At 45.2% G+C, this 13,580-nt stretch overlaps 1 protein-coding gene and 1 long non-coding RNA gene across 3 annotated transcripts in view; both read right to left on the bottom strand.

Moving 5' to 3' along the window:
* Positions 1–13,580, bottom strand: part of LOC142601713 (uncharacterized) — a 446,015-nt gene that overhangs the window by 156,210 nt on the left and 276,225 nt on the right. The gene's annotated exons all lie outside the window — the stretch shown is intronic.
* UNC5C (unc-5 netrin receptor C) overlaps positions 1–13,580 on the bottom strand; it is a 256,963-nt gene that overhangs the window by 5,564 nt on the left and 237,819 nt on the right. For both annotated transcript variants that reach the window (XM_075751579.1, XM_075751580.1), the window contains 2 exons: positions 8,029–8,197; positions 5,447–5,680 (listed from right to left, as the gene is read on the bottom strand). In XM_075751579.1, coding sequence (XP_075607694.1) covers positions 5,447–5,680; positions 8,029–8,197 — 403 coding nt within the window. The remainder of the gene's footprint in view (positions 1–5,446; positions 5,681–8,028; positions 8,198–13,580) is intronic.

Raw genomic sequence — 13,580 nt, 5'->3', positions numbered from 1 at the left:
AATTATATTGAACACAAAGACTTTGCATACAGGCACTGTTTGAATACAGAAATGTATCAGTCTTCCCATTGCCCCCCAAACTGGCCATCTAATGGTAGCTTCACTATTTTGCTTTTTGGAAGCTCTTATTTGCATAGGTCCTGCTGATATGGGATCTGTGCATACCTGATCCTTCGACTTGTGGCCTCCTGGCAAACTGCTCCATCACAGAGCAGTACAGGCGATAACAGATGCCTATTCTGAGACTAACCATCAAGCAGGATGGTATCAAAACAATGCAAGACACTGAGACAGAGCATTTTGTACATATGAATACGTAGGTCAGGATTACTAAAATATTGATCTTTTAATTAAAAGCTAGTAAGCCAAGAGTCTGGACATTTTCTGCAGCTAAAAATACATATATGCCTCTAACTAATGAGACCACAGTGGACTGTTGCCTACAAACAGCCTAATTGTAGCCCACACGGAAGAAGCAAGTACAAAGGCACCTACACAAGCACATTAGACACCAGCACAGCCAAAGTCAGTCATATTTAACTACAAGAGCCAACCAACCAGTCTCACATGGCCAAAGCCAATCATGTTCAGAGCGAGCATGCTCAAGGAGTACGCGGGCACATGAAACCAGGATGCTAACCCAGGCCAACCAAAGGTGCCTCCGTTTTAGCTCAGTGCAAAACAAACTACTCCTGATCACTTTAAGGATCTAGTTAGCATAAAAGCAAAGCCCCTGTCCCTGGCGAGCCCACTACCTGGCAGATCCTGAAGCTAAAATGATGTTTGTTTATCAGCCATTAGAGGAAAAGAAACAAAATCAGGAAACCTTTTAGATTAAGATTATGCCAATGAATCAGTTCCAGCTTCTTTCCAGTGTCCCCTAATTACCTCGCCAAGAGTCTAATGAGTAATCAATAGTAATTATCTGATTACTATAGATCTTCATTACATCCAAATTACCTCCCCAGAATGGCCAGAAGATGATGCGCAGCACTGCGTGAGCTAATTGCAGACACCACCTCTCAAGCATGCAGGGCGCGGGGGCTGAACGGCCGCTCCTGTCCGTCCAGTGCCAGCCCTGGGAGCCACACCACTGGGGGGAAAAACATTGCAGTGTGATGCTGCACCATCCCACTCAGCAGATCTGGGTGTCTAATTCCAATATCCCACTTTTGGTAACCGCCCTTGTTCACCGTAGCCCCTCGACACACTCCAACTGGAGGACACCAACCAGCCCATGCTTCTTCCATGCCGCTCAGCTAATTAATTCAGAATTAATTTGGAGCCATGATTTGCACAGCCCTTCAAACCCGCAGGCTGGCTCTAGCCATACGGCATTTTATTTAGAGCAGTGCTCATCCTGCTGGCTGGTGCCTCTATGCCCTCCTGAGCCAAAACCTGAGCTGCACATTGCTTGCCCTGTGCTGAGGTGACTCCAGCCACCTTCTCCATCGCCTCTCACCACCCCTGTGAGCCGGGACTTACAGTCATTCCTAGCAGAGGGAGCTGCGTAAAGCATCGCTCCATCATCAGAGCCACCAGGACAGCCACAGCCTATATTTGGAAAGGGCTTCGTCATTAATGGATCACAAGCAAGCATTCAGTCTAGGCTGTTGCCTTTCTTCATTAGAGGGAAAAATACACATTAAGTAACTGAGAGAAGATCACATGCCTGTTGTGCTTTTTTTGTTGTCTTTTTCCAGGACAGTTACTCTGCAGCATGAGGCAGGTTGGGGGATGACACCCTGCTAAAGCCTGAAATCATTCGCTCACCTGTGGTGTGCGAGGCAGCTGTTTCCATGCACCCAGCTGCTCAGCCCCTGCCGCACTGCCACACACAGCTCACATACCTCAATCTCAAAGCCATACGTGAATAAACAGATGAGAATAAAGCAACTAGATTTCTTTATAGTTATTGGTGGGGTTTTTTTGTTTTTTTTTTTTCCCCCAGCAGATTAGCTTGGGCATCCCCCTCAAAGTGCAAAACTCAGCCTTAAAAAAAGAGGCCAACGCTCGAGGTCACAGCTACCCTTGCCCTTCCCCAAAAAGCATTTTGGTGAGCATCCCATCCAGGCGGCTTGGGACCCTGCAGGGCAGAGGATGCTGTGTGCATGATCAGCACTGAGCCCACTCTGCTCCACAGCCCCCAGGAATGCTGCCAAGCCGCTCCCACAATAACCGAGCTCTTATTGATGACAAGTCATTACACTTCCCTACTGTACTGCGGGCGCCGGCAGTTCGGCAGCGAGCGCTTACTCTGCATGATGAGAGGAAAAGCCTGCTGGATAAATACTGCTCTGTGTTTTATACCACAACTGCTTGTCTTCCTTTGGCTGTTAGGACACATTCAGCATATGGCACGCTCATTCCTAGTTGTAAATAATAACAGAATGCATTTGGTTGCCTATTAAAATAAACACATAATCCCCTACAAAGGCTCTTCCAAACCTCAGACATCCCAATGTGGAAACATTGCACGCTGCTCTTCCCTCCCCTTGCTGTGCCTTGCTGGAGCAGCGAGCCCCAAGACACCAAGACGTTGCAGCTGGTGCCTCGCTTGCTGCCTACAGCCTTCCCATCCTCTCCAAATTACTTTTCACCTGAGGACCCGCTGGTCCAGCCCTGTCTGCATGCATTGTCCCATGCAGCCAGCAGTAACTGCCTGGTGAATGGCTTCCCTTTGGCAATATGGCAGTGTCAAGGACCTCCTCCCAACATGGCCGGGGCTTCTGCGGTGCTAGCTGTTGTGAAAGCACGTGGCAAACACACCCAACTTTTCTTTTCATTCTAAATAGTCATACTTTGAGTCTACACAACGCCATTGCACAGGGCTGGTTTGAACACATTGGTTTGTACACACCAGTTCATGTTCAACCCTTTCATCTACAGCTAGTTTCCTAGGTTCATTTTTCTTAAACCTCCTCCTTCCCCAGACCTCTCATTTCCAGAGAAATGCACCTGATGATACATTCCTAAGTTTGTGTCCAGCAAGTACCTGTGTTTGTCCTCCTGTAAACTACCAGGTAGCTGGGTTTTGAACCCCATGGGTGGCCTTCCAGTCTTGGGGCAGATGTGCCAAAAAGAAGAAAATTAAAATTATACTAAATTAAGTTAATTAAAATGAAACTAAAGTTGCAGCAGGTTGAAGGAGGTGATTCTGCCCTTCTACTTTGCTCTCGTGAGACCCCACCTGGAGTACCATGCCCAGCTCTGGGGGCCCCAGTACAAGAGAGCCGCTGGGAGGGGGGGCGGAGGTTGAAGCCGGGAGTGAAGTTGAGCCCGGGAAGATGGGAGGGGTGGGGGGAGGTGTTTTAAGATTTGGTTTTATTTCTCATTCCTCTACTCTGTTTTGCTTAGTAATAAATAAGATGAATTCCCTCTCTAAGTTCGGTCTGTTTTGCTCGTGATGATAATTAGAGAATGATCTCTCCCTGTCCTTATCTCAACCTGTAAGTTTTTTTTTCATTGTACCTTTTCTCCCCTGTCTAATGAAAGAGGGGAGTGATAGAGCGGCTCTGGTGGGCACCTGGCCCTCAGCCAGGGTCAACCCACCACATGGCCTTAACCTGAAAGAGGGTCGATTTAGATTAGATATAAGGAAGAAATTCTTCACTGTGAGGGTGGTGAAGCACTGGAACAGGTTGCCCAGAGAAGTTGTGGATGCCCCATCCCTGGAAGTGTTCAAGGCCAGGTTGGATGGGGCTTTGGGCAACGTGGTCTAATGGAGGGTGTCCCTGCCCGTGGCAGGGGGGTTGGAACTAGATGATCTTTAGGGTCCCTTCCAACCCAAACCATTCTATGATTCTATGAAAATGCATGTACTTTGCTGTAAAAAAGCAGTAGGTACAAGTGGGATGCCAGCTGCCTGACTTTGCTCACCCTTCCTCACCAAATTCCAAGCTCATTTTGGGATCTACCTGAAGCAGAAGCCCAAGGGCTGGCCTGCTCCTCTCCCGAACATCAGCCGCAGCTTCTCGGGTGAAAGATGGTCCCTTCGTGTTGCTCAGCAGCTCTCCTGATCCCTTCTTCTACGGCACTGAATTGGATTAACTTTACCTCACAACTCTCCCCACAGTCTATTAGAAATAAACCAACAGCTCCTGAGTAACACCTAATTGGATTCCCCCAGCTCTGACTGCATTAGCTGTCTGTCCAAGGCCCCTCCAACTCACTTATTATTACCTCAGGCCTTGACGAACCCACAGAAAATTCTATTATGCAGCACAGGCATAAACCCATCAGGACTTCTGAGGCTGGATCACTACAAAAGATCCTTTCCACTTGTTTTAAAGAGGAAAACCAAAAGGGAAATCAGAGCGGGGAAAATAATTGTTTCTAAAAGCCTGATAACACCAATGCATTGACAGAGGCTGAGCTCCCAGACCCTGGGCAGACAAAACCATACTGAAGTCACGATATGCCTGCTTCAACCCTTATACTATACTTTTCTTACATATAGCGAAAGAGTATCCCCCCAGCAAGGCCTTGATATCAGATAGTATTTGGGACGAAAACAGTGCGCCATTCATAGTGATGGAAGTCACGGCTCTGAAAACACAAACATCTCCCAGCCAGCGTATGCCAGTTTGAATCCCAATAATTCCCACGCGGAGCTGAGGAAACAAAAGCATATACAGCACCAGGATGACTCTGCTTAGAGTCAGGCTTTGAACTCGTTTTGCTGCAAAGAAGTATTTGGGAAGTTGCACTGGCTATGATTAAAGAAAAAACCTGCCTTTTAATAACCTCCATTCTTACATGTGCAGTTGGAGCTACATATTTCATGAGTGCGTCTATTATAGATACCATCTGCATAAATACACGTATTTATAAAGAGAAATAGCAAGTATGGCTATCTACCTGCTCATCTGTATGTAGCGCGTGTGTGTTTGTGTGCATGCCATAATTTCACAGTGAGCGTAAGGTTATACAGTTAGAGAACGCACCAGCTTTGGCTTATTTTAGTTGCGAATTCCCAACGCAAAAAGCTGCACGCGAAGAGGTGTAATAAAGCAGTATGAAAGCAGGCAGTGATTAACAGCCCAGAAGCTTCTTTTGTCATTATCAACTATTTACAAAGAGGCATTTATATGTTTCCCCATCTCTGGGGAGCTGGCACTTAGCATTAAAAATAAATGAATAACGAATGAAGCCCCGTGTACCTTATGGCCTTTTAATAATGCAGAAATCTTAGGATTCAGGCTATGATACAGGTAAACAAAGGAAAAAAAGACTGCTGGACAGAAAATAGTGTGAGAACCCTATCCAAAGGACAATTTATAGTGTGTGTGGGTTAAACTGTAAAACAATGGCTTGTTGTCAAGCTCTTCTAATCAGAAAAATAACCCAGGGAGCAGGAATACACAGAGCAGAGGGTCTAGTCACCGCTATGACTGCAGTCCTGCGAGAGCTGGAGAGGGAAAGCGAGCAAGAGAGCAACAACCACCTTAAGGGCATCCTGTGTGTCATCGAGGCAGTAGACCCGGATGCTGTATTCCAACGAAGAGCAGGACAGTGGTCCAAAGATGGCCAGTTTGAGACGTTTGGCTGCTGCTTTGGTGATTGACTGTCCCACCAAGGCATACGTGCTGAGGGTTTCTGTCAGGATGTGGCAGGCCTCGGGGTCCAGCTGGATATAGCACGGAGTGGTGAAGTTTTCCTCTCCAACCACCACCACATCCTAAGGGAGAAAGAGGCCAAGTTAGAGCTTCCAACCCCTCAGAGCTGCTCTCCTTTGAGACAGCAATGCCCTTTTCAAGCCTGGATGATGCACAAAGTCCTTACTGTTTGCACCTGAGATTAATCAAGATTTAAAATTCCTGCTTCTAGCTTTTCTCCTGCATAGGCACGGGGAGGGGATGATTCCTCTGGGGTGCTGGTGGTGATGATGGTGGTAGAAACCTCCTCCTGTCCTCACTCCCCTCAGACTTGTAACTCTTTCCTCTGGGCCTTGCAGAAGCTTTTAAAGCCCTGGGCAGAGTTAGGCAAATAATGAAAAAAATCACCAATACTTTATTGAAAAATATATTGCAGAACTAATTGGTGACCATGATTTAACATCAGTAGTCCCAGGCATGTTGAATAAATAACTGCCCTTGACTTCCTAGGCATGACAACGCAGAGTTATAAAAACTCAAGGAAGGGAAGTAACCTCTACGATGGCTGAATACCACGTCTACATGAAATATCACCCGCTGCTTCATTGGAATAATCCTCCATAATGAGACTGCAGGGTGAAGAAAAAAAAAAATACATACAGCCCAAACACAGACAACCTCCCTACCCTGTGCGTAAAGGAAAACAGCTCCCCTGCTAATTTCTCCATTCAACCCTGTATGTAATACCCTGCACGCAACACAAGGTGCTTTCAATGGCTTTGAGAGACAGCAGAAGCGAAAAGGCAGCAGCAGACGACGGCTGCCTCTTGCAAAGCCACCACATGCTGCATGATGCTCGGCACAAGTCATCTGTTTGACCCCCGCTGCCTGCAGGTCTGCAGCACAACGTACACACCTGGGAGCTGAGCCGTGCAGGCTCAACTGAAATTTGGTGTTAAGCTCAGGCCCTCTAGTCTCAGGAAAGGAAAACATGCCATGTTTGCAGGAGTGGCACAATCCTTCTGGAGGGCAAGGTGCTGCAGCGCTGATTGCACCCTGCTACGGCCAGGCCAGCACCTGGCTCTGGCAATGCTGCAGGGGTGTGCATGCATGTGGTGTGTGTGTACGCATGGTCACATCCACGTGTGGGAGTCAGCTTGGAGGAGCTGCTCCAGAATTGAGTAGAGGAAGAAGATCACCATGGGATGGCCACGGACCCTGTGGACGCTGTGGAGGCTGCGCTGGCACTAGGGTGTGTGCACGGCTGGCAGAACAACTGCTCCGTCAAGGGCAGGAGGAGGATGGGGAGAAAACAAAGAGATGCCAGTAACACACAGACACAAATAAGGAACACATGTGCGGTGCCAAGAGTCAGGCCAGTGGGGTGCAGATTAGTTGGCGGGACAGACCCGTGTTTGCTGCACGCTCCCTCCCAGCGTGAGGAAGAGCCGGTGCCACAGGCAGGGGGACAAATGCAAGAGCCTTTCGAAGGCGATGCTGGACACGGTGCTCTTGCTGCTGTCAGCCCAGCTGCCTTCAAAAGCCACCCTGCCCTCATTAAACCTATCGGTAGGAGAAAGTGCCCTCGCCAAATTAATTATGTGAAACTAAACTGGTGGCAGCAGATACATAGGAGCTGCACAGGAGGGCTCTGCCAGGATGGCCCAGCCTTGCTTGCTGAAAGCATCACTTTGTGCTCCAGTTATAGTGGTAGATCCTTCTGCCACCCTGCCCTGGGATATCCTCCTGCTGTGCTACTGGCAAGGAACCACCCCAGGCTCCCACCAGGCCTGCACTGCCCAGCAGCACTCGTGCAGCTCCCCTGAGTTCACAGGGTGCAGAGCTGGATCCTGGCTGCATGAACGGAATCAAAGTGATGCTCCACTAACTTCTTAGGGGGGAAAAAGAAAAGAAAGACAAGGCCTATACATTTTATTAAGCTGGCCAATGTCTTGAGGCTGAAGCAAGAGATCATTTGCAGCATTATTTGCACTTTCTTGAAAACAGATTATAATCCAGGGGAGTAAAAACTAGCCTGTAAAAAATATTTTCCTATTTCTAGAATTGAGTCAGACCTGATTTTCAGCCATTGCTTTTTATTTTGCTTTTTCTCTTCGTTCTCTCCCTGTGACTTCAGCACAATATCCTGCCACAACCAAAAACTCAAGTACCAAAATCCTGCAAGAAACACTATGTTTCATGGGAAATAGCCAGAACTAGGAGGCACCAAACCGTCCCAAGACAGCATCTCTGCCTGAACACTGGGCAGCTTAGACATCTGGTGCCAAAGGGCACTCCTGTGCGCCTGCAGCAGCCATGCATCTCTCACAGGAAATCCAAACCACAGGCATCCTGGTGTGGCAAAGCAGCTGAAAGATAGCAAAGCGCCCTGCACGCAGTCAGCACACGGGCTGGAGCTCCAGAGCCTCACCTCCCATGGCCCCTGGGCAGCCTGGTGCTTCAGCTGGATCTGCCAGTCCTCCGTGTTCGGTTCTGCGCAGTGGTGCATGGTTAAAATGACGGGTCGGGTTAGCAGTGCTCCTGGCGGCCCGCAGCTCACCACCGGCGTCAGCAGGGTTTGGCTGTCTTCTACAGGCGGCCTGACCAGGGGGCAGAAAGATGGATACGTTAAGAGAGTTGAAAAAGGCAAAAAGGTACATTCTGGTACGTAAAAATAAAAAATTGTTCTCTTAAAATAAAAAGATTCTGCAAGCAAAGACTGAGTGGGATTTGTTTGTTTGTTTTTTCAAATCCCCAAATGGGTTTTTTTGGCCAAATATCCCTCATTTGTTAAAATGCAAGTTTAGGTGGCAGGAAATTATAGACCACATTTGCTGAGCACCCTCCACTCTGAAGCGTCCTTGCAGACCATATGCAGAGGCTTCATTTCACCCACTGCCGAAATGCGGCCACCGCTGCATTTGGCAGCTGCTGAGCAGCACACAGAAATGTACAAGCGGCTCTTGTACGCACCATGTGCGAGAAGTATTTACTGTCTGGACAGAGAGAAGTGGAGAACAGAGGAAGAGCAGGAACTAATGAGCACGTCTGAAACCTCATAAGTGGTACACAGCACAGCTGAGACATGCAGTTTGGGTTCAGGGCGATCACCAATACTCCCTTTTACTTAAAAGGCATTTGGATCTACTCGAATGGCTATTGCAAATATGCCTGCCAGGAGTAGGCATCACTGGCAGCGCGGGAGGAAGGGTGAAGGAACGGTAAGCAATAGTGCAGAGGGCAAAACATACTCGCAAGCCTGAGATTTCTAGTGATAACCCAGAGCTGTTCAGTTAAAAACATGGGTATTGTCTAGTGCACTTGCGGCCAGTCACTAGGAGTGGGTGATAGGGGAAATCATATAAATATATAGGATACACTGCATACACTGTGGTTTGTAAATGATTGCGTGTGTGTGTTTGCATGCATGGGCATGTGTGCACATGTGTAAACTATTCCAGACCAACTGCTGAGGAGCTTAAAATCAGAGGAAGCATGAGTGACTTTAACTATCCCGACATCTGGCGTATGACAAATACAGCTGAATACAGCCTCATCAGCTGCCTCCCTAAATAATACAGAGGACAAACTCATGATCCAGAAATCAGCAAGTGGGACATAAAGTGTTTATGAGATTTGCACTTAAGTTCCAGATCTGCCCAGAGGACCTCCCATCTTCTGCTCCAGCTAAGGGTTCAATCCCTTGCTGCATTTACAAATACTTGTATTTACATCTGTATTGGTTTTAGTGGAATTAATTGAGACAACATTAAATACTGTTTATTTCTGCAAGTCTTCTCCTTTACCAAAAGACAGAGCAAAAAAAGTACCTGTAATCTTAGATAATATTTTCAAGGAGACCAAATCAGGACAGAAGCTTTTTTGATATCCAATTTATTGCACCTATTCTGGCTATTGCAAAGATATGTCCACAGGCATATCCTAATTTTGCACACCTTCATTCTCCCTAAATAATCCATTAATCTCACAGAAAATGAAAGACAAACTTTTGAGAAATCCTTTTTCACAGTGGGATGAAGGTACTTTTGAGAAGTGTCTCCTGTTGCTACAAATGTTGCGGGAGGTTTTTATAACATTTAGGGAAAAAATAAAGGGTCCAGCATGGAAAAATTTAAATCTATGCAAATCAGTAAATCCACATGATACGCATCTGTGGAAATTAACTGATGAGTTTACTAAATGACTTAACAATTGTTTCTGAAAAGCCATGGACTGGAAATAAACAGCTGCGATATAGCTGCCTTTCAAAAAAAATGTAAAATATAACAATCTGGACAGCTATCATGTATTATGCCAGTTATTTTAGCCTAACAAACAGTATGTAAAAGAAATCAAACACTAGCAGATAGAGTATGTAGTCCAGCTCCTCTTGCATGCTGTAGGGATCTCTGGATTCAGATGAAGAAGATCAGGGATCACTCTCTTGCAAGACTGAACTGAATAAATCATTGGGCAGATTTTGACTAAAACGTTGCTTCTTTTTCAGACTCATTTACTTCAGTTTGGTTGTTTGTTGGGTTTTTGTTTGGGGATTTTTTTTTTCATAAGAAGCAACAAGAAGCTTAAAAAAACTGTCACAATGTGGCGGTGGTTTTTAATGGTCATCTACCTTGCGCATTAATGGATATTTGAACACTCTCCTATGGTCTAATTCAAGAAATTGCAAAAAACATGATGTCTTATGAGAAAAATCTTTCAAAATTACAATATTTGTCTGGAAAGCTACAGGTATGACAAGCTATAGACTTAATCATCTGGTTAACCCAACTTCACCTAAAAGACTACTGATCCATGAAGAAGGAAGGAAAAAAATACAGGTTATCATAGTTTTTTGTACTGAATTACAAAACTAGCAGTCACAAAGAATATAGGAGGGAATATATCATGTTTGCCATAAAAAAAAATAAATCATACAGTGTCTTTTAGGTGAAAAACGAGTTAAAATCAACAAGAATCTGAGTACTGATGCATGCTGTTAAAAAAAGCCAAAAGGTTATTAAAATACTATGGTACTGATAAATCATACAGCCTAAAGTTGTCTCAAAGTAAAATTAAGTTTAGTCACTGCTCCGTGACAAAATTTTGTTAGCTGTTAAATTTTAGGACTCTGATGGAGGGCATGATTCTGCACTGCAACATTTTATATCCGATTAGCACAAGTATAAAAGATGATGCAGAACATAGTCGGGAGGTGCTCCGGACTGCACAGTCAGCAAGTGAGATGGGAAGCAGATACAGGCATACAAAGGACATGCAAAAAATAGCAAGGCTTTGGGGTTTTTTTTTCCCCCCCTGAGTTGATAAGCAGCATCTTTTTCACCAGACTTATGAGATTTATTGCCAAGTGGATTAGCTATGCATGCTCCTGACCTGGGTATGTATGATACAGGACACTCAGATGAGTGATGAGCAGAAAAATGGGCCAGCTGCAGGGGTGGTTGACTTTGCTGTCCCAACTTGCCAACCAGACACACATCTGAGTCCAGCACCACAAACACTACTGGTCCCAGTGACTCTCCTCCACCATCCCACCTCATGTGGATACTGACCCACCTCAGGTCTCCACCAGTTTGGGGACTGCAAGTGACATAGCTACTTTAAGCCTTTAAAAATTGAGCTATAAAGAGTTGCAGAGACGTTCTCAAGTAGAGTGAAACAGGGGTCAGTGTCACCGAACAGGTGAAATCCCAGCTCTACTAAAGTCAATGCTTAACCTTTCCCTGACTACTGTGAGGCCAGGATTTCTACTTACAATCTGGAAGGCAATGTAATTAGCAACTCAATCACTAAATTTACAGATAACAGTAAACAAGGAATTATTGCAAGTAACAATAAGACTCAGAAAATAATGCAAAAGATCCAGAGAGGGTAAAAATATGGGTAGGAAATAAAATCCTATTAATTGTACAGCAGTTCACACTTCCAGAGCAAAACAAGTTCCAAACATAGTTATTTAGTAGCAAAGAAAAGCCATAAAAGTGAAAAAGATCTCAGGTGAGCTTACTGCAACGCAGCAGGCATCAACTTGTAATGTGACACAGCAGCAAAAAGCAAACCTGATTTCTGTGGCTGTATGGGACAAGGCACGTCAGAGCATGCTGAGCTGATAGTCCCCTTCCTATCCAGCTCTAACGTGGCTGCAGGTAGCAGGGTGTTTAGGGACCGCAGTGAGATCTTGGAAATAAACACCTGAAACCCAGAGGAATGAGGCTAAACCACGCAATGGCACATAGAGCAGAGAGGTACCCCATGACAACTGACAGGAAAAAGGAACAAAAATTCTCTTGACAGATCTTTTCTTATTTCTGACTGTTTCTAATTTCCATTTTAAAGCAAAAGGATTATGGCTTGCTATAGCTAATGAGAACAGAAACAGATGCAGTAGACAAGATATATTATACAAGAGATATTAATCTTTCTGCTTCAAGGCATAAACCCAACACTAATTGATAGGATTAGTAAACAACAAATTCCCCTGAAGACAGGTTATTTTGTAGTCATTCATTATGAGCAATTTTCTACCTTCTTCTGGAGCAGGTGATGCAGCACCAGCAAAGCCAGGATCCTGGCCTAGACAAGCATCTCTTGTGATCAAGTACTGCACTTTCTGTGTTACAGATTGCAGGAGATCCAGCACAAACACGGACACATGGGAGCACACAGAGTGAGGGAGTTACCTTCTCTAAAGCAGAACGATCTATGGGCAGACATCTTCAGAACCTACTTTTAGGCTGTTATCAAAAAAAGCCCTGAAACAACCAACCCCCCAAAAAACCCTATCCACGTGTGCTTCACTTCAGGCTTGCAGTAGTCCTGGGGCTACTTATTAGATGGGACTGGCATTCAGCTGCGCTAGTATGACTCTGAAGTCACTTCACTGCAGGTGAAAGAGATGGTTTTGTTTTACAAAGATCTGACCAAGACTAAAATTCATTCCTCCATTTAGCATTGCTATGAAAAGGCACTAACAGTAGCTGAAAGGTCTTCAGATATTTTTAGATGTCGTCTCATCCACACTGCTCATCAAGAACAGTCAACTTTTATCTAAAAGCAAACAAACTTTTATGCACTGTATCTGGTCCCTTCACAATCAAATCTGTGGGTTTTAATGGGATTACTCATTTGGAACTGTCTCCCTGTAATAAGCCAGAACATATTCATTAAGGTATCTGTCAAACAGCAGATGTGAGCACAACTAGAGAAATCGCTGCTCCTCAGTGGGCCTACACTGTGCTCCCTGGCACTGTGCATAGATGATACAGGCAACCACAGCAGGTCAGGAAGCCCAGGACAGAGCAGGGAGAGAGGAATGGCTAACTCATACAGATGGCAACCCTTCTTCACAGCTTAGCCAAAAGTCGGAGGAAAGACATTTTATTTCTCCTTTCCTTGCTGGGGCTTTATATTTAATATGTGTTCCTTCTTAAGTTTCAAACTTAATATTTTTGACTGACCCTGGTTCTTCTGCCAATGTATCTTTAGAAGGAAAATGATCTGAAAAGGTTTCCTCCCCTTTTGCTCATGCTCTGGTCTTTTTTAGTTGAATTTTTCAATTATAATGACTGGCACTTCATGAAATTGTCTTCTGGAGTTGCAAAGTAATTTTGTTTATGCAACTGAGACACAGAAGGAAGGTGGAGAAACAAGATGTGGAAGACTTCAATTTCTTTTATTTCTCATCACTAAGATTGAGTTTACTGGTAAAAAAGGCAACATTGCTCCTTGGATCAAACTCATTGATCAGCTGCATGACTTTAATATAAAATCTACACATACACCGTGGAGCCACTGATGAAATCCTGACAAGGCCCATCCAACCCTTCTCTCTTTTAAGGTAGCTAATTTGGAAGTCACACAATTTATGTGTGTCTTCCATCAATATCTTCAGGAGCGCTGCTTGCTCCGTTCTTCAGGTTTGTCACATTTTGTGGGCATGTGTGATGGATTATACAGGAGTGTCCT

This window comes from Balearica regulorum, chromosome 4 (genome assembly GCF_011004875.1).
Source record: "Balearica regulorum gibbericeps isolate bBalReg1 chromosome 4, bBalReg1.pri, whole genome shotgun sequence".
In the NCBI taxonomy this organism is placed as follows: domain Eukaryota; kingdom Metazoa; phylum Chordata; class Aves; order Gruiformes; family Gruidae; genus Balearica; species Balearica regulorum.
The sequence above is the reverse complement of the archived record's forward strand: the minus strand, read 5'-3'. Positions and strand labels throughout refer to the sequence as shown.